The 27,221-nt window shown below is 41.0% G+C and overlaps 1 protein-coding gene across 1 annotated transcript in view; it reads right to left on the bottom strand.

Moving 5' to 3' along the window:
• Positions 1 to 27,221, bottom strand: part of MYO16 (myosin XVI) — a 463,256-nt gene that overhangs the window by 366,693 nt on the left and 69,342 nt on the right. Inside the window, exon 3 of the mRNA XM_007451283.1 lies at positions 5,301 to 5,371. Within this exon, the coding sequence (XP_007451345.1) occupies positions 5,301 to 5,371 (71 nt within the window). The remainder of the gene's footprint in view (positions 1 to 5,300; positions 5,372 to 27,221) is intronic.

The following is a 27,221-nucleotide window of genomic DNA, read 5'->3' as shown; positions in this document are numbered from 1 at the left end:
CATAGCATAATATTTTCTGCTTGGTTTTAAAGATATGAAGCCATTGAACTGCTGCTGCTGTAGTAAACTACTAATTATCTCTGCTTCTTACAGCTCCTGAGACTTTAGAGAAACTTAGAAGAAAGCCCAAAGAACAGCCCGATTCGGAGACCCAGACAGTCTTGTAAGAATAGAAGAGTGATTGAAACTTTTAGAATTTAAGCTTCTAAAAAACACATAGTTCTAAGAAGTATTTTGTATTAATTTGTTTTGTTTTCATCTTTTTATGGCCATGCCACACAGCTCGTGGGATCTCAGTTCCCCAACCAGGGACTGAACCCCGGGCCCACGACAGTGTAATTTCTTTCATTATGTGAAACATACATGCTTATTATTTCAAACATTCAAGCAATACGTAAAAGAGTAAAAACAACGAGATCTTGTCTCCCCCCCAACCTGTCACTGTTAAAAATCCCTTGTCTCTATTCTTCAAGATTTTCACAGCTGTTGAAAAGATTCTCTGCTCACCTCCCTGCCACCATGTCTACCTGTCTTGAGCGTAACATATATACTATTCTCTAATCTGCTTCCGACATTTACCAAATGTCTTGGGCATATGTGCACATCCACTACAGCTTGTTTTCATCAGGGACGTGGAACTCCACTGCTTAAATGCCTGCCTTTATGTTAAAATGAGAATTCACCAGGTAAAAGAAAGAAGATTTTCCTATTTCTAATGTATTTCACTTAAGCTTCACTACGGTCTCCTGCTGTCACAGCACAGAACCAAAAGAACTCGCATTTCATACTCCATGCAAGAGGGTTTCCTTACAACCAGGAGCTCCCCCTTCATAGCTTATGTATGAAAGGTCATAACGTAAAACTCTGGACAGAATTTTAGCAAAGGTCCATGTGATTCTGTTTTCAACTCCATACATAGCATTGTTCCTTCCGAAGAGTTACAGCTGAGTTTTTTCTATATTGCCCTCACAGAGACTAAAATCTTAGGGTGCAGATATTGTTACTTGTTGGCATTATTTCCCCTCTAATGGTACCTGATACTTGCGATACACTTGATTCATAAATTATTGAATGAAGAGTAGATAAACATGCAAATTCAGACTTACTGTTGAAAGTTTATTTAAAAGATGATAAAACTAAAGACTGTGTATGATGAAAAAATATTAAAACCTGTTTGTCAATTGTCTACCTTTAACACAGAGGGAATTATTCATCTCCAACTTAAAAGTTACTGTGGCATTTCTACCAGGAGTCTTCCCAAAATCTCCACTTACAGTGAGGTGCTCAGTGAATAATAATTGAGTTAAACAAGCGAAACTCTGGGGAATCTCAACAGCTTCCACAGTTTATTCCTGATGCCCTGCATGAGCATACGATGCCATTTTCTCAAAGACGTTGCTCTAACATTATATTAATTAGAGCTTCGGCGCTGATAAAGCAACAGGCTTCATACTGCAGGATGCCCAAGAGGTGGGGTGAGCACAGAGCTGCTCACACTTTACATTTTTGAGGGCGAAATTGCCTTTTTCAGTACCTAAGGAATTTTGAAACCCTGTAATTTTGTCTCTCTGGCAACCTGCAATTTTTCATTTTTTTTTAACATCTTTTTTGGAGTATAACTGCTTTACAATGGTCTGTTAGTTTCTGCCGTATAACAAAGTGAATCAGTTATACATATGTTCCCAAATCTCTTCTGTCTTGCGTCTCCCTCCCTCCCACCCTCCCTATCCCACCCCTCTCGGTGGTCACAAAGCACCGAGCTGATCTCCCTGTGCTATGCGGCTGCTTCCCACTAGCTATCTACCTTACGTTTGGTAGCGTATACATGTCCACGCCACTTTCTCGCTTTGTCACAGCTTACCCTTCCCCAGTAACCCAGGGAAAAGGAGGCTTAGCGCTGAGTCCACATTCCTGTAGCCATCAGGAAGTTTACTTACATGTATTCCGGTTTCAAAGCCACTTTACCTTAGTCTCACAAACAAAGTCTAACAGTGTAAAAATGCAGAGTGTTTGCATTGGACCCAGAGCTAACACAGCGCTTCCCGTCCACCTCATCACCTTCATCTTCTCATTTCTTCTTTCTTCTGACTCTACTGCCTTTAGACTCGGTTACCTGGACCTTCTCATTAGCCAAAAAGATCCTTATATTCTGACAGTTCATCTATCCATCCACTCATTCATTCATTCATTTATGATGTGTTGAGTATCTACCACGCATCCCATGCTAAGGATATAAAAGTATCTAAGACATCACAGTTTCTGAAGATTCAGTCTAGCAGCAGAGAAAAAAGGCACATCCTCCATTAATTACAATCCATTGTGACAAGATCGACAGCAGAAGCAAGGATCACGTGTCATGAGACCTTGGATACAAGAGTAATTCAGTCTGATGAGGAGGGTGAGAAAAGGCTACCTCTGAAGTTGGCCAAGTGGTCTCATCATTTTCCTCTTTCTCTATCACCTGCTTATCCTGCTTCCAGGTCTGCTGTAATCAATGGTTTATTTTTCTTTCTGCCTCAGAAAACTAAACTCTGTTAGACTGTGTTTTACATCTTTGCACCCCTAGTATCTATCACAGCATTATATATTAATTAATTAAGTAGTTAATGGGTTCATGTGCCTATCAGACAAATCTACTGAGCACCTACTAAGTGCCAGGCACTCTCCCAAGTGCTGCAGACATAACAGTGATGAGAGGCCAAGTCCTAGCCCTCCTGGGGCTGACAGTCTGGGAAACAGAACATAATCACCTGAGCCTATGATCTGTTTGGTGGCAACTGTGTTACAAGGAACGAAACAAACAACCGGATAAAAGTTGAGCTGATGGTGGTGTGGTGGGAACGGGTCGCCATATCCTTTGGGGCAAGCCCCGGAAGGTTGTTCTGTTAGATGATTTTTGAGCAGAGAGGCGAAACAAGCGGGGGAGTGAGCCATGCAGATTTCGGCAGGGGAATGTTCCAGTGGAAATAGTGGTGAAAGCACGTGGGCAGGGGCATGGTGGGCACATTAAAGGACCAGCTAGAGCAGGAGGGGGTCCCTGGAGATGAGGGCACAAAGGTGTGGGCACATTCCACGTGGCCGTCGCAGGACTCTGGAGTTTTCCCTGAGTGGGAAGAGAAGTTCCTGGGGCATTTTGACGGAGTGACACAGTCTGGTTGCTGTGGGAGAAACAGACTGTAGGGGCCACAGCGACGGGGCCAGGGAGGTGAGGAAAGAAGCTGATGGTCCCGGGAAGAGGCAGGGCGGTTTATCCAGGTGTAGAGGGACGGCAGCATTCTGGCTGCATTTAAGGTGAAGAAAGCAACCGCTGCTCTGCTGATTGGGAAGACTGAGTCTTAGGTGCTCATAAAAGTTGGATACATCATACACTGGGTTGGCCAAAAAGGTTTTTCCGTAAGATGTTACAGAAAGAGCCCGAACGAACTTTTTGGCCAATCCAATATATGAAGAAATGGCCATACTTCTCTTCCTTTCTCTCTCTTTCTGTCAAACACACACACACAGGGTAAGAATACATTACATTCCTGGTTAATACCAACAATGAACTGACATGATTTGTTCAAAGCAAAGGTCTGTCTTCCACTAGCCCAGCTGGAATAATTTGCTGTCTGAAAACTTAATCCAGGTATCACTGGGGAATTTACTGGGGAAAGACTACAGTATTTACAGTTAGATGGTCAGGGTTTAAGCTCCAGTACTATCTACTACTGCGTGAGCTTAATTCTTCTATTTCTCAGCTTCTTACCTAATAAAGTACTGGACCTCCTGGTAAGGATTCCAAAGATAGTGACCAAGAGGAGAAATCTTTATCTCTGGAAAGCTGTTCACAGCATGTCCTTAGTCTAAGATTGCCTGTCAAAACCAAACCTAGGGGCTTCCCTGGCGGCGCAGTGGTTGAGAGTCCGCCGCCTGCCGATGTAGGCGACGCGGGTTCGTGCCCCGGTCCGGGAAGATCCCATGTGCCGCGGAGCGGCTGGGCCCGTGAGCCATGGCCGCTGAGCCTGCGCGTCCGGAGCCTGTGCTCCGCAACGGGAGAGGCCGCAACAGTGAGAGGCCCGCGTACCGCAAAAAAAAAAAAACCAAACCTAGGATCCAGGACTAATGAGCCCTTGAAAATGCCACGTAAGCCATGTAACGACTGGAGGAGAAAAGAGAGAGGTTTCAAAACCAAAACACTCCAGAGAAGGAAAAGGGAATCCAGAAATCTCTCTTCCATCTCAGTCAATGTTGGAGAGAAATGGCTGACGTTCGACTGTGATGTTCCCCATCAATATTCAGAGTTATTTTTCCACTCTTCTGCATGCGTAATATGACTGCCTGCACCCCAGATGCCTCCAGTCTTGGGCAGACACAAGGCTCTCTTGTTGGCAGTGGTTCTCAACCTTGGCTGTAAATTCGAATCACCTGGGGGAGCTGTGCCCCACCCCGATGTTCCATCTGCATCCCAGAAAAATTAAGTCAGAATCTCCAGGCTGGGGGGGAACTGGGAGGCAGACACTGACATTTTACAGCTCCCAGGTGATTCCAGGGGGGCAGACAAGGCTGAGATCCAATACCAGATTAGGGAGCTTCCATCAGATCGATGCGCGACCTCCTTTAACATGGATTTGCTCTAATGTGAGGAAATACAGCATTTTTGAAATATTGGTAGACAATTCTCAATTAGGTTTTTATGTTATGTTAATTTTGGCATTTTTCAAAAGCAAGTTTTAAGCTTTAAATTAGCCCCAAAGACCACTAAACAGAATAATTACTGACATCTCCTTTTACTTCATTTTTGCCCTTAACTGAATCAGCAAAAATTTCTTGCATGTAAAACTACCGAATTTATTTGTTTATGTGGTTACTTACTTGATTATTCACTTAATCGTTGCCTGCTTGTTTCCAAAAGAATGTAGTAAAGTTTCATTCACATTTATACGATCTGGGTCACAAGCAGAGAATAGTAAAAGCTCACTGGATCAATAAAGAAAGTGAAAGACAGGATGTAAAAGTAAAAGAAAGGATGGCTGCCTAATGCTCTATAATTGATACAACATTGTTTTGCTTATTTGTTGAATACTATTCATGTTCAAAAGCATCTTCTTTAGGGCAGAGACTTGAACTCCATTATTTACAAACTATAATGTGAGTAATTAACAAACATTAATGTGTCATTATCCAAGCCTGTTAACTTGAAACACATCATTGTTCTGATCATCATCAGTTACATGTGCATTTTGCTACTGAGTTTGGAGCCCATAATTGGTTCCCCTTCCACTTGATGTCACCCACGCTCACCCGGTCATCATAGCTCTTACCAGATGGAGCAGGGTCCCTCCTGAAGACATGGGCATGTGCGGGTCAGCGCCCTCCTTCAGGAGCCGCAGCGCTGGAAGAATGAGAGCGGAGAGTTACACGGCATCTTTCTTCAACATCCTGAATCAAAAGGTGTAGCATTTCATTAGTATCTAAATCTCAAATAGCCATGAAAGCCAAAGGAGATGCATGAATTGCCATCTGACCTTTTTGTGTATTTAAGATCGGCAGTGTTTCCCTTCACATTGAAACTTATTTCTTGGTTTGTCAGCATCACCACCCATTACAGCCATGCAAATTATTCAGAAAGGGGAACACACTTCTTTTGCATTTATTTTTTTGAAGTGCCTGGCTTGTGCATCCTTTATAGAACAAAAATAAATAAATAAAAAGGAAGAAATGACTCCACTAGGCTCATGTATGCTTTAGTTCACTTCACTTTTTTTTTTTTAACTCATTAGGACTTATTGGCTTAAAACAATAAAAGTTTACACTTTGTACATTAAACTTCCCTTCCTGCAATTACCCCTTAGCCCTGTTTCCATCATTCTCCCAAAGCCATGTGTATCTAAATTAGTAATGTCAAACAAATCAAAACAGATGCTACTCACCAGAATAAAGGCACAGCTGGAAAGTGACCTACGTTTCCATTTGAGCAACAAAGGTGGACTGGGTAGGACATGGAAAGCCCTTGGGAGGTGGATTATGTCTCATTCTCTGCAAATTGCCATGGGATCCAAGAGGTCCATCCATTCCCCAAGACACTATCCCAGTTTCCACGGTTAACGGCAGTATTGTAGCTTTCATAACAAGCCATTCATGCTTTTTCCACAAATAACTAAAGCAACAGTTCCTCTTGTAGTCCATTCTTACACAGAATGGTACAAAATGGTTCAGATTCAAACTCATACCTCACTGAGCATACTGTCTTTCCTTTAACTTTCTCCATAATCCGCAATGTCGGCAGAACACATACTCTTTTCTACGTCACCCCAAATCTTCCCTGTGTTCCAATCTCTAGTTTGTTACCATCGTCCCAGCTCTAACTGTACAGCTCAGAGGGCAGACACATCTTGTTCCCTCACATACTTTTACCCTTAATTTTAAAAAGTCTGTTCGTGACAACAGAAAGTTCATTAACTATGTTTACCAATGGTTTTGTCAGAATCAAAAGAGCACTTTTACCCTAATATTTATTTGTTTAGCAAATGAAATCATTCATCTTGAACTAGCTGATATCTGCTTGGTGCTTTGTATTCTCTACAGCAAAGAATTTGTACTAGCGTGATCACAAATAGAGAGGAAGATTATATTATATAGTTCAAACATGAGTAAAACGCTGTCAGATTTCTACACAGAATCCACCATGCACACATGTGGTGAATTACACATAATATAGATCTGTGATACACTGGCCTTGGGGTTAGACAGATTTGAGGCCGAGCCCCACTGGGAAAGCTAACCCACCCTCCTGGCACTGCATGAGGATCACTAAATGATTTTTATTAGTATAATTACTATAAGTCATGAAACCCATAATAATATATCACTGAACACATATCTTAAGGTTTACTCTAAATTTTCGCAAAACCTTTTGATTATTAAATGTTGAATTTAAGTGTAGGATATAAGCAACACAAATTTACCAATATTCACTGAAGGATGCGTGTACAATTTGTAAGGCAGGATAAAGAGGGTGAAGAGGACAATGCAGGGGATGGTGGGAGAATGATGAGTAAGGGGCAGTGAACAGTCCCTTAGGAGTGGCAGATTGTGTGTGACTTGGAGGCATTTGTTGTGGAGGATATTTTACATCACACTACAGGAGTTGGAAGTCATTCTGTGGCCAATGAAGAGGATCACAGGATATTAAGCAAAGGAGGAAAAGATCCCTTAGGTAAGTGCTATGGACTGAATGTATGTGCCCCCCCGCCCCCCACAAATTCATGTGCTATGGACTGAATGTATGTGCACCCCCGCCCCCCACAAATTCATATGTTGAAGCCTAATCCCCAGTGTGATGGCATCAGGAAGAGGGGCATTGGGGAGGTGATTAGGAGGTAATGAGGGTGGAGCCCCCACGATGGGATTAGTGCCCTTATAAGGGGAGGAAGAGACTAGAGCTCTCTCTCTGCCAGGTGAGGACACAAGGAGAAGAAGGTCATCTATGAACTAGGAAGCTGGGTCCCACCAGGAGCCAAATCCGCTGGTGCCTTGATCCTAGACTTCCCAGCCTCCAGCACTGTGAGAAATCCAAGTATTTTTTAAGCCACCCAGTCTCTGGCATATTTGTATATTTGTCAGTCTGCAGCCTGAGGAGACTAAGACAATAAGAGAGGTCAGCACAAAGGCTAGAGGGGGGTTTCTTGCTCCCACTTGCAGTTTAAATCCTGAATAAAGGTTCAGGCTCAGATGAGAGGGGTGATTCAGTGCAGCTTGAGGGTTCATGGCTCTGTTTCAGAGGATGCAAAATGGACTGACCAGCCTGGGACACAACAGGGATCGGAGCCACCACTGCAGAAAGAGGGGTCCATGGCAGCACTGACAGCCAAGGTGGGACTGAGCCATCTAGTTCAGGGAGACCATTTACAAAGCACAGAACATGCATGGGTAATCTCCACAGGAGCAGGTGGGCCACACTGGTGTGCTTGTGAATGCTCAACGGCAGATGGAGATGGAGATGAGATGGAGATATTTAGATGATGGATGGATGGATGGATGGATGGAAGGAAGGAAGGATGGATGGATGGGTGGACGGATGGATGGATGGATGGATGCAAGGATGGATGGATGGGTGGATGGTTGGATGGATGGATGGATAGATGGATGGATATGCACTTAGGAATTTACTACACATTTTACTGCTATAAAGGCTGTGCAGCCCACAATTTATTGTAATATCCATATAGCCAATTGATTCTTACAGAATGATTTAGATAATTTTTACTAAAAATTCCTGTATCCACAGCCAATCTACGGTTACAATTAATGAATGTGACCTTGAAGTTTTGGTTGATATTTTCATTGACATTACTGAGTATGGGCCAGAGGTCAGGAAACTATGAGTGGCAGGCCAAAAGCCATCAGAGTATAGCCCTTGAACTAAGAACAATTTCTGCATTTTGAAGGGTGTGTGAGGAAAAACAATAATTAAAAAAACCAAAAATGTCCAGAAGAATGTATAACACGGACTGTATGTGATCACTAAGTTTAAAATATTTAATATCTGAGCCTCACAGAAAAGATTTCCTAACTCCTGAGTAAGATTAAAGTGAAATAATGAAGGACGTCAAAGCGTCATCCATCTATCAATGACCTGAATGACATCTTTGCTGAATCAGATATTAGTTTCTGAAAAATGTAATCATATTTTACCACATTTTGGCAGTGTTCACAATAGAGTGGCTACTGACACAATACATTTTTAAGTATAACCTGCATCATTAACATTTCCTCCATCACTTCTTTAATTCTAGACAATCATGAAGACAAATAAATCAAGCCCTGGTTTGTGGCACTGGCAAATTCTTGGGGTGTAATTCTCCCACCATGGTTGATCTCAAGCTACCAATGTGGCACCACTGAACCCAGAGTTGGCAGGAGATGTGACCCAGCTCACAATTTTGTGGCATTTCTATCACACACACAAAAGAGATGTAAATAACTTCAAGCACATAAAGAAGAGAAAAATGTAGTGAACTGATTAGGAAGTGATGAGCTTTGAGCTTTACCATCGTTTTTTATTAGAATCTACTTAATTGTAAGTTTATATACTTTAGTTTTTATTTATTGATTTATTTTTAAATCCTGTGGCTTTTTCTTTTTTTTTTTTTTTTTTTTGGCGGTACGCGGGCCTCTCACTGTTGTGGCCTCTCCCGTTGCGGAGCACAGGCTCCGGACGTACAGGCTCAGCGGCCGTGGCTCACGGGCCCAGCCGCTCCGCGGCATGTGGGATCTTCCCGGACCGGGGCACGAACCCGTGTGCCCTGCATCAGCAGGCGGTCTCTCAACCACTGCGCCACCAGGGAAGCCCTATACTTTAGTTTTTAATATAGCCTTTGTTTAACTGTTTTACAACCAACTCATGAACTCCTGACATTTCAACAAGCGGCTTTCAGGGTCTATGAGAGTAAAGCCCCAGCACAGTACGGGGAGTGGCCCCGAGGTGGATTAGGGGATTGGCCAAGGGCGCCCAGGAAGGACTCTGTACGCAGCCACCGCAGAGCTCCCTTCCTGCCACAGTGAGACTGACGAATAAGCCCCGGCCCTTCCTTCACCCAGCCAGACATCAGCCTCAGGAGAAAAGGAGGGGGAATCTGGCATCTTCTTTTCCTAGGTAGAAGACTGTTTTCTGACAAATTGTTCACACTATCAGACAGAACTAAAGCAGAACCGGAGACTGGATACAGACCGGTATTTGCCCCCAAATACCACGGGTGCAGCGCAAGAATAAGACAACATCAACTTTTGACTAAATAAGGAGGAAATGTGTTCTTCACATACACACGCTGTAGACTGTGCTAAATCCTATGTCTCTGCTGAGGGTTAGAAACGGGACACTGCCTAAGGTACCGAGATGTAAAAATATATTTAAGAAAATATCACTTGCATAATAAGTACACACTGAGCTTTTCTAAGTACGTAGGATCTGATACTGTTCTCAGTACTTTAGTACAAGAATTACATCGATTCTCCCAACTCAATGATACAAATACTATAATTGTATTAGTATCAATACAACTGATAAGGAAACTAAGGCTTATAAATTATGCGAAGGAAACTGAGGCTTAAAAATTATGAGATGGTAGCGTGGTGGATCTAAAACTGCGGTGGCCTTATGACTCCAAGGATTGTGTTCTTAACCATGAAGAGCATCAGGACACTTTACCTCTCATGTCACAAGGGAGTTGAAAGGTCACCTTCAACTCAGGAACCACAACAGGAATCAAGATCTATGTTAATGTCCTCATAATAACTAATTTTGTAGGAAACTGTCCAAATTTAGGTTAAAACACTTTCTCCAAAAAGGTATGGGTTCATAGCAACTTTGGAACAACACGGTTGGAATCGACAGTCAAGTGAAATGACACCACCACGACTTGGGAGTCTTTCCATGACAATAAAATCTGCAAGGAAACAGCCATCTGGGGACCAAACAGAATAATGAAGTTTAGGCTCCTTTTATAGGGCTGCTGCTTGGAACTGATTCAGCATTTATTGTATATTTGTGGCTTCATCATCAAGCTGCCACAGAAACTCTGTCGAAATGTCTGCGTGGGGGGCATGATTTGATATTTAAAAAGAAACATTCAGTCTCGAAATCTTCAGCTATTGGGGTAAAAATGGATGAAAATACATCATTTTTAATAGAATCTGCAGCTGTCTTCCCTGATGTCCCCACCATCACCAACCACAACCAAATCCAGCGGTCCACCTGATAATTATCACTTTAAGTGTCTAGATATGACTGTGATGTATCTGTGTTGATGACAACCACTGATGATAGTAATTTGATAGCAACTTGATGACAGTAAAAGCGCTCTGGCGATCACAGGAGCTGCGGTGGACATCTGAAAGCACAGCAATCTATGACTGCTCTCACGATTCTCATGATAACACTGGGTCTGTATTCACAAAGATTTTATGTTTGAAATCAACAGATCCAAGGAAGAGTGAAACAAAACATAACCATGGGCTCTAAATTTTGTCCTCATTAGAAGCCCTGCAAAAAGGCATTTTTTTAGACAGAGGGAAGGACAGATCACGTGGCAGAATGTTAGCAAACAGCCCACCTGGCTGAAGGGTACATGGGCTTTCTTTGTATGATTTGTAAGTTTAATTTCATTTCTAAATAAAAAGTTACAATGAATAGCAACAACAAAAAACAGTGTCAGGACTTCTAAAAATGTAGGAGAGGAGCTTCCATGACAATTGACAGTCTTCCGAGAAATGCCTGAAAAAGTTGAGCTGATGTTATACGTCAGTAAAGAAGGGAAGCAAAAAAGAGGAATAGAGAAGTTATGTTATCAATGCCACAGAAATGCCTATTTGCACAGAACACTGCCTAACATACAGATTTCCTGCCCTACAGAGAACTCAAATTTTAGGATCTCTAGGAATGACTTGAGGATGGTTTTTTGAATCGCTTTTCACAGTTCAGTGCTTTCCAACCTACTTTTCATTATTCTCTCCCACTAAGTTCCACCATGAAATTGTAAAACCACATACATTCTGGATGTCTGCTGTGTACTGTAGACCCACAAAGGGTGACAGACCCTTGTTAAAGTTAAGATATTTCTCCCTCAAGAACCGAATTGTCCACCGCTGGGGGCCATTTCTTCCCCCTTTAGAATCACGCTCTTGTCCACCTCCAGTTACTCTGATTCAGTAGTTCAGGGATGGAATCAAAAACTCTGCATTCTTGGGGCTTCCCTGGTGGCGCAGTGGTTGAGAGTCCGCCTGCCGATGCAGGAGACACGGGTTCGTGCCCCGGTCCGGGAAGATCCCACATGCCGTGGAGCGGCTGGGCCCGTGAGCCATGGCCGCTGAGCCTGCGCATCCGGAGCCTGTGCTCCGCAACGGGAGAGGCCACGACGGTGAGAGGCCCGCGTACCGCAAAAAAAAAACAAAAAAAACCTCTGCATTCTAAAGAAACGCTCCAGGAGATTCTGGTGCCAGTGTCCCCCTAAAGATATTCTGAAGGAAAAAAGAACGGCTAGGATTCTGCTACCTTAGCAAATTACCTCTGAATACCTCAACTAGAGCAAAGGGATTAATAAAAAGAAAAGTGAACAATTCATGGCAGTTTCTTTCCCATGAATTAGCCATTGAAAACTTGGTCCCCACTGCTGGGTGAGCCACAGTATTCCTCAGAACACACAATTTTATCCTCAATAAATACATAGCTATCCAAGCCTTTACCTAACATGAATCTTGGGGGCATTTGGCAAGGAGGTCAGGGTGTTCACGGATGGGGGGCCTCCAGTCAGTGCACAGCCTGAGCCTGGGGCAATGATTCGCAACCCTCATTATGCTCTAGGACAGCTAGTAGAACTTAAAAAGATATAAATGCCCAGGTTCTGTCGCCAAATTCTTAAGTCCAGTCAGTCAAGGATGTGCCCATCTAACCATACATTTTTAACGTCAGGGCATCTCAGTGATTATAATACTGGGAAGAGAGGCAGCAGTGGAAACCAGTATCCAAGAGGCTGTGTAGCTGGCTTCCACCTCAGCCTGGCAATAATCGTAAGAGGGCCTAATGGGTTTTGAAGACCATGGTGAGTATCTGCCTCGAATCCATACTCAGGTGAGTCGCTCAGTCACACCTTAAGTGGTTGTTTCTGATTTGGCTCAGGTCCACGGGCATCACCAGGACACTCAAGGATTATATCAGCCCCTCTCTTGGAAAAGGAGACCACTGAGGTTGGGGGATGGGGTCGGGGCTGCAGTAGGGTTCCACACTTAGCAGAGAACCACAGACTCATCAGCTTGGTGGGCCTGAGAAGCAAGTGGGTGGAGGCCCACCTAAGCCACACTCACCTACCAGGCTTTCAGCAGTTAAGACTAATTCCATATTATTTGCAAGGGGCTTAAGATTTCTGCTTTCCTACCCAACCTGGTTAAAACTGGATCTGACTAAAAGGCCAGAGATTGTTAAGCATGAGATCTAAGATCCCCATTGCCAGGGTGACCCAAATCTCCAATCCCAACCCAGTCATGCAGTTGGGACCAATGCAACAAAAATCCAGTGAGTGTCTTTTATGTGCTTTTATGTGCTATCTTAGAAGTTGGAGTGTGGCAGAGGAAAAATGGGAAAAAAATCCTGCCTTCACGGAGCTTATCATCTAGTGGACTGGTGGGTGGAGAAGACAGAAGACAAATAAGAAATAATTAGACACTAGAGGGATTTGCAGTCCTTCTAGAATCTGTGGCTGAATATCTTGAATCTGTTTTGGAAAAGTATTTGACACTTATTTCTTCAAATGCTGTTTGTAACCCATTTCCTCCCTTCCTCCTTCAAGGACCTTGCTGACATGCAGCTGAAAAGATATTCAGAAAAATGCTCTTATCAAACTCACTTGTTCTATAGAATTCTAGCATATATTACAATGTTACAGTATATATGTCTGGTGGGAATCAGGAATGGCTCCTGTACCTAAGCCAATCCTAAATCATTATCTCTCAAAATATTCCAGAACAGACCCAGAGAGACAGCTCATGACAACATGATTTAAGTGCATCATACTTCTTCAGACCCTGATGTGGAAACAGTAAATCCAGAAGGCACACGGTATAAATACACGCTGCACTTTTTATTTTCTTTCTCTATAACCCACTGTCAATTTATATTACATAACTTTAAGATGCTCTTTTCACATGCCATTGCACTGTACTACATCTTTGTAGGAAATCATATGATTATATATGTGTGGGCCTCATTCTGGACTCTATTTTATTCTTTCATCTACTTGCTCACTTTTTGACAAATGATAGTTGCATATTTTTGCAAATTTTACTGTGTTTTATTTCAAACTAAAAGATTTTAATGAAAATTTTGCTATATTACTGTATAAATAATGAATACTAAAATTTAGAAATGTTGGTTACTAAGTAGTGACTATTCTTCATTAAATTGACCCGCTAAACTAATATCAGTGGGAACAAAACTAAAGTACCTCTTCAAGGGAGAAAAGAAGGTATGAGATGGCAAAGTCCTCCTTCATTCTCCAGGACATTTTCTTATCAAAAAAGCCAAGATACATCCCTATCAAAACCCATAGCTTTTTTTTTTTTTTTTGCAGAAAAAAGAAAAGCTGAGCCTAAAATTCATAGGAGTACTCCAAATAGCCAAAACAATCTTGAAAAAGAAAGAAGTGGAAAAGAAAGAAAAAGTAAGTTGGATGACTCACGTTCTGACTTCAAAACTTACTGCACAGCTATAGTCATCAAAGCAGTGTGGTGCTGGCCTAAGACAGACATATGGACCAATGAAATGGGACTAAGAATTCAGAACCCATAAACCTATACATTTATGTTCAACAGATTTTCAAAGATAGTCCAAGATCACTCAGTGAAGGAAGGAATGGTCTTCCACAAATACAGTTGCTACGATGACTGGACAGCTACAGTAAATTTTAAAAATAAAGAAAAACAAGTATTGGCAAAAATGTGGAGATGTTGGAACCCTCATACATTGCAGGTAGGAATGAAAAAATGGTTCAGTGACCACGGTAGAAGTTTAAATGTTCTTCAAAATGTTAAACATAAATAACTATATGAGCTAGCAAACCCGCTCTTACATATAAGCCTCAAAGAACTGAAGACAGGTACTCAAACAAATACTTGTTCATACATGTTCATAGCAGCACAATTCACAACAGCCAAAAGATGAAAACCACCCAAATGCCCATCAACTGACTGATGGGTAAACAAAGAGAGTTATATCTATATAATGGAATATTATTTAACTATGAGAAAGGAAAGGAGTATGTGCTACAACATAAATGGACATTAAAAAGCTAAATGAGAGAAGCCAGACACAATAAGCTATATAGTGTGTGATTTCACTTATAGGAAATCGCAAGAATACGGAAATTCATAAAGATGGAAAAAGCAGACTGGTGGCTGTCAAGGGCTGGGGAGAGAGGAAGGCGGAGAGTGACTGTCTAATGGATACAGCACTTCCACTTGGGGTGATGACATGTCCTGAAACTAAATAGCGGTGATGGGTGCACAGTACTGCGAATGTGGTAAATGGTACGCTTTAAAATAATTAAAATGGGAAGTTTTATTTTCGATGGATTTTATCACAATAAAAAGTTACAATCCTTCTACTGTGATGCTCTTAAACTTTATAACCTTCTTAAACCATATATACTTTATTATAATCATGTTTTATAAAACTATCTATACAGAAAATCTAATGTCAAATACTTTTATTTGCATACATCTTATTTGTGTTTTTCAATAATTCTGAGGCAGGAAAGGAACAGTTTCAAGGGATAATTAAGCTTTCTTATCTGTATAATATTCATTTGGAAAATTTTCCGCCAATGTGCTGAAATATATGTTTAGCCTCAAGAATGAACATTGAGAATGCTTTCGAATTCATAGTTTCTGGTCACTCAGAATGACGTAGCAGAGCTGCTCAAGTCCTATCAGCACCCCGGACACCAGTTCTTAACAGTTGTCAACTCAGCATCAAATAAACCACATGCTCTTAGTTGTTAACTTGACTCTGATATTTCCCAGGTTACTATTTCACCCCTACCTTTTTGAGTCTTGTTAATCAGTACATTTTTCTTTTTTATACTCTGACATATGCCCCATTAAACATTTATAACTGTTGTCCCCAGAGAAGCTCATGTACAAAAATATATACAGGGTGATACATTAAGGAAGAGAGATAAATGCTGCCCCTTAGGAAATGATCAATTCCAATTTCAATACTTGCCAGAGGCTTTAGCATTCAACAAGATTGAGTGAGCCCGCCCCTTCCCTGGTGCTCACGACTACAGAAGCTGCCAGAAAAATCTATCTATCAGTGTTAGGTCTTCGCACTAAAGAACTGCCCTACAAAGGCAAAATCAACAGTTTTTAATGTCCCTGCATGTTGCACACTTTAATTAACCAATTTCAGTTTGTGTCTTAAACACTCTTAGAAATTCAGTGTTACGCGCACAGGCTAAATTACTCTGATGAACACCAAATATCTCTGTTAGTCCCAGAAGTGCTGAGGACATTTCTGTCTCATGAAAAATCACGGAAACATAAGGCATGAATGATGGATATCATTCCTTGGGGAGTTGGTACGGAAGAGGAATCCGTTCCCGGTGCCCAAGACTTTATTTAGCTTAAATCTGTACTGAGCGTTTTACATTTGATTCACGATGTTCTATGTTTAAAAATCCCTTATTAAATGGGAGGAGAAAATTTTAAAAGGCAGAGGCAAGGGTACAATGAGTCAGGCTTCAGGGATGTTTCAAAATGTCGTCATTGAAAGCAGTCCCTTTTAACTTAGAGACACAAATAATAAATCTGCTTTTAAATCTTTCTGAAAGGGGCACTTCCTGGGTTGTCATCTAGTCCGCCTCTAAACAAAGGTCTCTTCCCGTGTAGAATATGCTTTCCTGAAAGCTCAGAAATGTGACACTGGGAATAGTATTGGCTCTTTCTCTAGCCCATTCATGTTCATCAACTACATAACTAGTAGTGTGGACTGCAAAAGTCACCTCTCTTCAAACCAAAAATAAAATTGATTTAGCTAGATATTGGAATGGCTAAGCAAGTGACAGGAAGTACTGAACAAGTACGTCCTCCATCAATTTGGACTCAAGATGAAATTAATCCTTATAAAACATACCAACAGTAAAGCACAAACCCAACTGATGAAATAGTCTGTGCTAGGACTCCTCTGTTTCTCTCTCTGTCTCTCTCTGTCTCTCTGTCTCTCTGTCTCTCTCTCTCTCTCTCCCCATCCCCACCACCCTCCCCTACTTTTCTACACTACTCAGACAAGACCATGAGGGTTTTCTGCTTTTCTTTCTGTTATTTAAAATATCATCTAATAGGTAAAAAATTGTCAGACCACATATAAAAATAGATTCTTTCTGTAAGGAATAAATGAAGTAAAGTCAAACACTTTCCTAAGCCTCACCCTATTTAGATTACATAAGCATCTATTGTGGCCCACAGTTACCTGAAAACACGTAGAAAACAGAACTATGCCAATATTTGGCAAGTCTGTGGTAAACATTAAAGGTTGGCTCTAATTTGGACATGTGAGAAACTAAATTGAAAAACCTGTGTAAATAATTTGTTAATATCTTTCTATGTTAAAACGAATCAAAACCTACAATTACAATAAGAATCATCACTTTACAAACAGGAGGGAATGGTAACTCAGGAGATATAAAAATGCTTAGTTACATTAAGTACAGCTGTGATTGGGGCTTTGCTAAAATGTGAATGTGAAGAACCAATGTAACGGAACTGAAACTCTCCTGGCCACCAGTGTTCATACCTACTCAGAATGTGTCCTTTGGGGCTGTGATACTATTTGTTAAACGGTGTTTTCTTTTAAAAACAAAATAATTCCAATGAAAGTTTTCAATCTTTTCAAAAACATCATATGTTATGAATATTATTGGGTTGGCCAAAAAGTTCATTCAGATTTTTCTGTAACATCTATGGAGAAACCGGAACGAACTTTTTTGGCCAACCCGATAATTTATTAACACAAAAGTGGAATGAGTTGACATTTCACAATTTCTTTTTCTAATTTTTATTGGAGTATAGTTGCTTTACAATTTTGTGTTACTTTCTGCTGTACAGCAGAGTGAATCAGCTATACATATACATACATCCCCTCCTTTTTGTTTTGCCTTCCCATTTAGGTCACCACAGAGCACTCAGTAGAGTTTTCTGTGCTATATAGTAGGTGCTCATTAGTTATCTATTTTATACATAGGAGTGATATGACATTTGGCCACATTGATGCTGCGTGTTACGCAAAATAGTCCTGCTATGGACTATTGTTATGCAAATTGTTATATAAATCTGAGATTCACTGCCAACTTTGAGATAGAAACTTAAAAATATTAAATCGTATTTATTCTATTTTAGGGAAACTCTGCCCTTCCCAAAAGGAAATCAGTTAAACCTAACTACATTTAAGTGTCTTTTTTTTTTTTTATAGTTAACTTATTAATTCAGCTGCCTCTTAAGTCCATGGCAGGAAATAAAACTCCCTGTGATTTTCAAGGCTCTTTTGCCCCACAGCATTCTCATCACTTTGGTGGCTATGCAGAGGCATGTCGGGTAACACACAACCTAGAGGAACTCACAAAAATCCAAAAGTGGAAGAAAGTTGTGCTTTGAAAAACACCTGTAAGAAAATCTGATAAAACATCTTCTCCCTTTCTTACCTTACTTAAGTCATCCATAAATGTGGCTACAAAATGATTTGTTTTTCAAATTAGCCCATTATCCAGTCCCATGTGTTAAATAATCTTATCTCATTTTTCTTAGACTATAACAGTACATTCAGTTCTAACAAACACCATTTTATAATTATTTAAATAATGTTCAGAATTTTGGCCTGACACATATATTGCTCATCACTGCTTCAAATTTTTGTCTACTGGATTTAAACTTTAGTTTCCAAGGTTGTAAGAAGATACATTAGACTAGACTAGACCCCTGTATTTTCAACTCATCAGAAAGTATTTTTAGATCATCATAGATCAACATCACAGACCTGAGGTTAGGGGAAAATTATTTATTTATTTTTTTTTTGAAGCATAAAATATATTTATTGGAAGAGTACTAGGTAGCTGACAGATTCAAAGGTGACCCTGTTGAATGAGGCTTGTTGAGGAACCGAAACTGGCAATGCTTTGGCAAAACTCTGCCACTAAAATAGTCAGCTTGGAACAATGCAGCTGGCTCTTCAGCCCCAGAAACTTTTCACTGAGGAAAAAGAGATTTATAATAAAATATCTGTGTGTGTAATAAAAACATTTAAGCTCCAAACTAAGAAAAAGATGATGCTTTCTATTTTTATTGGATCCAAAAGACTTAGTAACTTTGAGACATGTAATACATTGGAAGCTTTAGTCTAGAGTACAGTTGACAGTAAAGATAGGCAGCTAGCTAGAAGATTAAAGGATTAAAGAGTGAGTTAAAAGAAAACAGACAAATGACATCCCTACGGAATGAAGGGGCTGAGATGACTCCAGAGAGGCAACAGGATGAAGAGGCAGAGAAAATGGAAGACGGTACAGCTGCTGAGCAAAGTGACGGAGCTCCCAGAGTACAGCATGGAGAAGAAATGCACGTTCCATCAGCAACGCTCTAAGATCAAGCCTCCCCCCACACACACACACAAGGCTAGACACACATGGTATTTTACAGCATGATTATGTGAGCGTCAGAGTGTGTGCGTGTGTGTGTGAGACAGAGAAAGAGATCCAGTATTTTCTGCTAATATTATTTTCATTTCACTGATTACAATCAACCCTGATTATCAGAGCAAGCAGTTCAAGTAGTTTAATTTAAAAATTGGCTTAATTATGTAGAACAAAATTTACAGAACACATGTAGCAAAAATTTATGTAGAACAACAGGTGATTGTCTTCTGTTATACAGATACACTAATTGGTTCAATGTATTTCATATGTCAAGGTGATCCGTGGAACACATGTGTAACATTCTAGTCTTATCTAACTAGCCTATTCTTTAAAATGTTTTTAATTTTTTTCTTTTTCCTCCCAAAGGTGTTTTTCTTTAAGCTTCTAATCTCACAAAGAGTATCTTCTAGTTGCTGTTTTTCAATAGAACGTTTTTCTTTGGTTTTATAATAAAGATTTTAAAAAGTAAAAAGGTGACTTAGAATCAAGACTGAAAGGACAATTAAGTTAAAATATATTTGCAAAATAAGAATATAACCCACAGCACAGATAAAAGTTTGCGTGGATAACAGAGCATATTTGTAAATTCTTTGTGGTGAACTGAGTTAACTGTCTAACTTTAAGTTTTCAAATTACATATCACTACTGAAATAAGAAGGAAAAGAAGTTATGCAGTGAAGAGCATGATTTTGCACATGGGGGTGACATATATCGCCAGCAGAATTCTCCTTCAAAGTCGACACCGTGAACATTTTGTAAGAGTTTAAATGCTGTGAATTGTAGTTAATCTGCTTAATTCTGAAAGGTCCTTTTAAAACTATTTGGCAGTTAAGGTCATTTAATAGAAAATACATTTAAGGAACTTTATATTAAAAAGAAGGTTTAGATTAATGAAATAATTTAAATGAATCTCTTTAGGGACGTGGAATTCAAGTGATCAAGGAAGGTCAGAGTGTGTGTGTGTGTGTGTGTGTGTGTGTGGGTGTGGGTGTTCTCTCCAGAAATGGAGAGAGAACAAGAGAGAGAAATACAAACACAGGTCTTCATTACCAGGCTTCAATCATGGAGAAGACTTAGCATCATGGATGGAGACGGCCCCTAGGGTGCCCCCTGTAACCCAATGTCTGGGGTTCATATTCTGTTATGACGCTCTCCCCTTGAGTGTGGTTGGGCGTGACAACTTCTAACCAAAGTGCTGGGACACTGGTTCCGTGACTCAGTCTTGACCACAGACTCACTCTAGAGATTCTGTTTCAATCTGGCCTCTTAACCGACTGAGCTGGGAGCCCACGTGGCTAGAAGCTGAGAGGGGTTCCAGAACCTGAGACATCCCGCAAGAAGCCAGGACCCTTAGTCCTAACCCACAGGGAACTGGATTCCACCAACCTAGTCAGCTTAGAGGTGGGTTCCTCTCCAGGCAAGTCTCCAAAAGGAGAACACAGCCCCCCCTCACCTTGACAGCAGCCACTTGAGACCCTAAGTAGCAGCCTCAGTGATGTCACAATGTCACAGCCAGACTCCTGATCCACAAAAACTGAGAGATGCCAAGTGTGTGCCTTAAGGTGCTAGGTTTATGCTAATTTGTTAAAGAGCAATAGAAAACTCATACAGTTAGCCTAAAGCAATTCAGGAAAACAAGTCTATAAATCAAGGAAAAAATAATTTCACAATTTTTGAATATATGGGGGATGTTTTGGACTATGGATGGGAAAAGAGAGGAAAAAAGAGGAAAGTCGTGGGATATTTTGGAAGGTTTTTGGTTACAGAAATTTTATTTAGTGGGGGAACACATCGGAGGTTGAGAGAACAGAAGAAAGCCTTTTGACTGGAACCGGTACCATGAAGAAAGCTGTGAAGCAGGAAAATGCAAGAGGCATCCGAAGAATCCTGGAGAAAAGAGTTATTAGAGCAGGAACAGCACGGAGGTTCCTTAAAAACTACTCATAGAACTACCAGCCGGCCCAGCAAGCCCAATACTGGGCATATACCCTGAGAAAACCGTAATTCAAAAGGGTCATGTACCACAATGTTCATTGCAGCACTATTTACAATAGCCAGGACATGGAAGCAACCTACGTGTCCATCATCGGATGAATGGATAAAGAAGATGAGGCACATATATACAATGGAATATTACTCAGCCACAAAAAGAAACAAAATTGAGTTATTTGTAATGAGGAGGACAGACCTAGAGTCTGTCATACAGAGTGAAGTAAGTCAGAAAGAGAAAGACAAATACCGTATGGGACACATATATATGGAATTTAAGAAAAAAAAAGTCATGAAGAACCTAGGGGTAAGACAGGAATAAAGACACAGACCTACTAGAGAATGGACTTGAGGATATGGGGAGGGGGAAGGGTAAGCTGTGACAAAGCGAGAGAGAGGCATGGACATAGATACACTACCAAACGTAAGGTAGATAGCTGGTGGGAAGCAGCCGCATAGCACAGGGAGATCAGCTCGGTGCTCTGTGACCGCCTGGAGGGGTGGGATAGGGAGGGTGGGAGGGAGGGAGGCGCAAGAGGGAAGAGATATGGGAACATATGTACATGTATAACTGATTCACTTTGTTATACAGCAGAAATTAACACACCATTGTAAAGCAATTATACTCCAATAAAGATGTAAAAAAAAAAAAAGAGAGAGCAGGGACTTGTGTTGTAGTGAAATCACAGATGATGAAAAACAAGGCGAGATTAAGTTACACAAACCTTGAAGCTACACAACATGGAAGAGGGTCTTCATCCTTCTGCAAAAACGGCAGGCAGCTTTCTGAGAGTGGGAATGACATAATCACTAGGATCTTCTAGGAACGACACTAATATATCGGTGTGTGTGAGGGTTCGGAAGAAAGAAACACTGAAGGTAGAAACAGCCGGTAGGAGATCATTACAATCATTCAAGAATAGTCCAGGTCGGTAATAACTACGGCCTGGCCAGCTCATTCCAGAATAAGTGTGGCCCAAACATAAGAACGATGACAATAAGCTGGCGGTTCCTAGATTATTTCAACTTGTCGTTGATGTTCATTAAGTTATGACTGAAAACAAAGAAATTAGTAAAAAAGAGTCAATGGGGTTGTCAGATATTCTGCAAGAGTGATTCTCCCCCAAATAGAGGTAGATGAAAAAGAACGGACTCTGGCTAAAAAATGAGTCCGACATCTACATGCAGCCCTTCTACCAGTTCTTGAGTAGGAAGTGAGTCTGGAAGTAGGGGAAAAAAAGATGTAGATAACTTGTCAAATAAAATAGCAAGGATTTATTTTAATTACTGTTGTGCAAAAGAGCAGGAAGAAAGAAAAGCCGAGAGAGAGACCTAAGGAATTGTTGAAACACTCCATCTCCCAAAGCTACCCCAGAGACTGAGCATTCACAAAAGCTCCTAGAAAAGTGCATTTTTGTTCTGTTTTGCATTGTATCCATGTTCTAAGGCACTAAGCTGGACCTTTATATGAACAGAATTGGACTGTATCTTGTGGGAGGCTCTGGACATGCTAAGCTGAAAAATGTAGGTTTTAAACAGTATTTGGAGAAAACAGCAGAAAATGAGCCGAGAGCTGGCTGATGGGCAGACTTGGTAAAATCACGCAGGCACATCCGTAATTCATTATACTCTGTGAAAATATAGTGACGTTCTCACTCCCCACTGCAAGTTGTTCAATACTGAATTTCATTTTGAAGATTGTTTCTACATCATGCTAGTCTCACTGTTCCTCAATTAATTGGTTCTTTTCTCCTAGAAAGGAGGCACCTAGAACTATGTTAGCTGTGGTGGTTTTTCCAAGTCCAGGTGGGCACTGTGGGGACTTTTCTACTTTAACTTCTTTGCTGCTACTGTTCTTTTTATCTTTCAGATTTCAGAGATTCTTTGTACTTGTGCGTTCATCCACTTTAGAAGAAATGACCGTTAATAAAAAGGGAACAGTCAAGGATATAGGTTATTTGTCTGCGTTTAACAAAAATACGTTTTGACAATGAAAGTTTATCGAATTCTTTCCAAATAGAATCATGCCAAAGATAATCAAAAATGGCTATTACTCACTAAGAAGTCTTTATGAGGCATTTCAGTGAAATAATTCATTTTTACTACTGTATAACAGTCTCATGATAAAATTTGGGGGTCTATTAAAATTGTTAACTTAATTAGCAAGTATAATACAAAATGTCTGATTGTGACCTTCAAAGGCAAATACATACACATTGCAATAACTAAATTTAAAGTTATCTTCATTGTAGTTTTGTAGGTTATTTCTGATAAAAATTGTAACATAACATAAAATTTTAAAAATTAAATCACCAACTGTGACATGGTTAGCAGTTTTGAAACCCATTTAAACTATGAAAATAAAATTCAGTTCTTCAAATGGCAAATCAACAATCTATGCTCTTAAGGCTTATAACCTAAAGTTTTAAATTCGCCACAATATTTTATGGCAATCTAAAAAAACAATGGTTCTGAAGAACCTAGGGGCAGGACAGGAGTAAAGACGCAGACGTAGAGAATGGACTTGAGGACACGGGGAGGGGGCAGGGTAACCTGGGACGAAGTGAGAGAGTGCCATGGACATATATACACTACCAAATGTAAAACAGATAGCTAGTGGGAAGCAGCCGCATAGCACAGGGAGATCAGCTCGATGCTCTGTGTCCACCTAGAGGGGTGGGATAGGGAGGGTGGGAGGGAGACACAAGAGGGAGTAGATATGGGGATATATGTTTATGTATAGCTGATTCACTTTGTTATACAGCAGAAACTAACACACCATTGTAAAGTAATTATATTCCAATAAAGATGTTAACAAAAAAAATATTTTATGGCATTATTTTAATCACATTTTCCTTGTAATAATTATGAGTTGTAATAAGTATGACGGGATACATTTATAGTGATCCCTCGACAGCCGAATAATAAGAAAGCTACCATTTGACCAATATCTACCTAATGTCCAATCCTCACAAGCTTGTAAACCAGTATTACCTCCATTTAACTGGTAAGAAACTTGAAACTCAAAGACGTTAAGTTGATTTGCATGATGCCATCAAGTTAGATAAACATGCAGCACAAGAAAGATTTGTAACTCACACTCCGCTGATTCCAAAACTTATCATCTTTGCTAAGATATACCTTCATAAAGCACCTTAATGAAGTTATACAATTTTATACCCTCTTCCTATGGCCCTTCAAGTACCAACCTGCAAGGAAAGTTTGGGAAAAAGAAAGGAAGAGACAGGAGACTGTTCTCTGCCTAAATCCATTTCTACTTTTGCACTGAAAATAACTTATATTTGAAGTTAAACTCACGAGAGGCTTGATCCTGAGATTTTCAAGGATCCTAGAGCAATTTGACGGCAGCCTACAGTTCTGATTCAAGAACACAATTATTTTCGTATGAAAAACTTATAGAATCACACTATAATATGGAAATTTTAAAGAACTAGCAATCCAACTATGCACAAAATAATAACAAAAGGCTACTGATGAGCAGTGTAGCCTATACTAACAAGACTACAGATTGACATTCACACTGTCTACAACGTAGGTACTATTATCACAGATGAGTAAACCTTGGCACTGAAAGCTTTTAGTTAATTGCCAACTTGCTCACCACCTACCAAGGCAGTTTCTTCCAAAGACTTGAAATCACTTCCTTACGTGGAGCTGAATTCTGTTTCGAAGCCCTGGCCTTCTCTACCCATCAGATCCCATGGTGAACAAGTCTAAGTCGCCAGAAGAAACAGAAGCTATAAGAGTAAGTTCTATGATGCAAATTTAAACCACAGTGAGGTACCACCTCGCACCAGTCAGAATGGCCATCATCAAAAAATCCACAAACAATAAATGCTGGAGAGGGTGTGGAGAAAAGGGAACCCTCCTACACCATTGGTGGGAATGTAAATTGGTGCAGCCACTATGGAGAACAGTATGGAGGGGCCTCAAAAAACTAAAAACAGAACTACCATATGACCCAGCAATCCCACCACTGAGCACAGACCCAGAGAAAACCATAATTCAAAAAGAGTCATGCACCCCAATGTTCAATGCAGCACTATTTACAATAGCCAGGACATGGAAGCAACCTAAATGCCTGTCAACAGAGGAATGGATAAAGAAGATGTGGTACGTATACAACGGAATATTACTCAGCCATAAAAAGGAATGAAATTGGGTCATTTGTAGAGACACGGATGGACCCAGAGACTGTCATACAGAGTGAAGTAAGTCAGAAAGAGAAAAACAAATATCGTAATTAACGCATATATGTGGAATCGGGAAAAATTGGTATAGACGATCTTATTTACAAGGTAGAAATAGAGACACAGACGTAGAGAACAAACATGGATACCAAGGGGGAAGGTGGGGGGGGGATGAAATGGGAGATTGGGGTTGACATATAAACACTAATATGTGTAAGATAGATAACGAATGAGAACCTACTGTATAGCACAGGGAACCCTACTCAGTGCTCTGTGGTGACCTAAATGGGAAGGAAATCCAAAAAAGAGGGGATATATGTATACGTACAGCTGATTGACTTTGCTGTACAGTAGAAATGAACACAACATTGCAAAGCCACTCTACTCCGATAAAAATTAAAAAAGAAGGGCTTCCCCGGTGGCGCAGTGGTTGGGAGTCCGCCTGCCGATGCAGGGGACACGGGTTCGTGCCCCGGTCCGGGAAGATCCCACATGCCGCGGAGCGGCTGGGCCCGTGAGCCGCGGCCGCTGAGCCTGCGCGTCCGGAGCCTGTGCTCCGCAACGGGAGAGGCCACAGCAGTGAGAGGCCCGCGTACCGCCAAAAAAAAAAAAAAAAGAAGGGCTTCCCTGGTGGCGCAGTGGTTGGGGGTCCGCCTGCCGATGCAGGGGACACGGGTTCGTGCCCCGGTCCGGGAAGATCCCACATGCCGCGGAGCGGCTGGGCCCGTGAGCCGCGGCCGCTGAGCCTGCGCGTCCGGAGCCTGTGCTCCGCAACGGGAGAGGCCACAGCAGTGAGAGGCCCGCGTACCGCCAAAAAAAAAAAAAAAAGAAAAGAAAGAAAAAAAGAGTAAGTTCTGTGTGGCAATGCTTCAAACTGAGCTATTCTGTCCTATCGGAGCTTCTCTTCTCTAAGCCAAACACCCTGAGTCCCACTGCCTCTTCCTCACGTAAAATGGTTTTAGGTCTCTCCCTGTTCTCGTGGTCCCTGATGGGCTTCTCTACATGTCAATGCACCGAGGGCCTCAAATTAAATTACATCACTCAGGTCTTCTGCTTCCCTTGCTTTAGAAACCCTGCTTCTATTAATGCCGTCTTCCATTTTATTAACGGACTCGTATCACATTGTTGCAACAAACCACAGCTCCCGGATTAAGGAACTGATATTTTGGAATTTACATTTGCCCTTATTAATTTTCCTGTTGGTGGATTAACTACATCGTTCAAATCCATCAAATTGTTTTCAGATTCTCTTGCTACATTCAAGGTCTTTGCCACTCATGCCAGCTATGAATTTAGGAAAAGTGCAGCTTGAGAGTAACTGGCTTATATGGACAAAAGCTCCTAGGAAGCTGCAGGAATTCTGAACCTTGGAGACTGTGTAACAGCACAGAGACGGTGATTCTAGGGAGAACTGACCAGCCCGGCATGGTTCCATGTGAAGGGAACATCTGCATGGAACACACAGAAGAGTCTGTGTGATTATTGCACTTATCTAGGACACCCAACACCTGAGGCCAGAGCAGGCCAGGGCCTTAACTCACTTCTGCCATAGCTGTTTATCAAAGTAGGACACTGCCATGAGTCTAGTACATTCTCAGAGGAGCTGGATTTATATTCTAATTTTATTTTGCTGTGTATATATTTATGCTTAAGGCAACTCCTTAGTTAACTGCAGAGTATTCTTCCAGAGTGCAGAATCAGTCATCATAAATGAACTCGTGTTACCGGACGCAGCCCGAAGTCACATAACTCACTTTAAAATTTGAGAATAGCAACTAAACCAACGTTGGACCGTATCAACTTGGCAACTGTT

The sequence above is a fragment of the Lipotes vexillifer genome, unplaced genomic scaffold (assembly GCF_000442215.2).
Source record: "Lipotes vexillifer unplaced genomic scaffold, Lipotes_vexillifer_v1.1 scaffold2194, whole genome shotgun sequence".
Lineage (NCBI taxonomy): Eukaryota > Metazoa > Chordata > Mammalia > Artiodactyla > Lipotidae > Lipotes > Lipotes vexillifer.
This window is presented reverse-complemented; position numbering and strand designations above follow the sequence as displayed.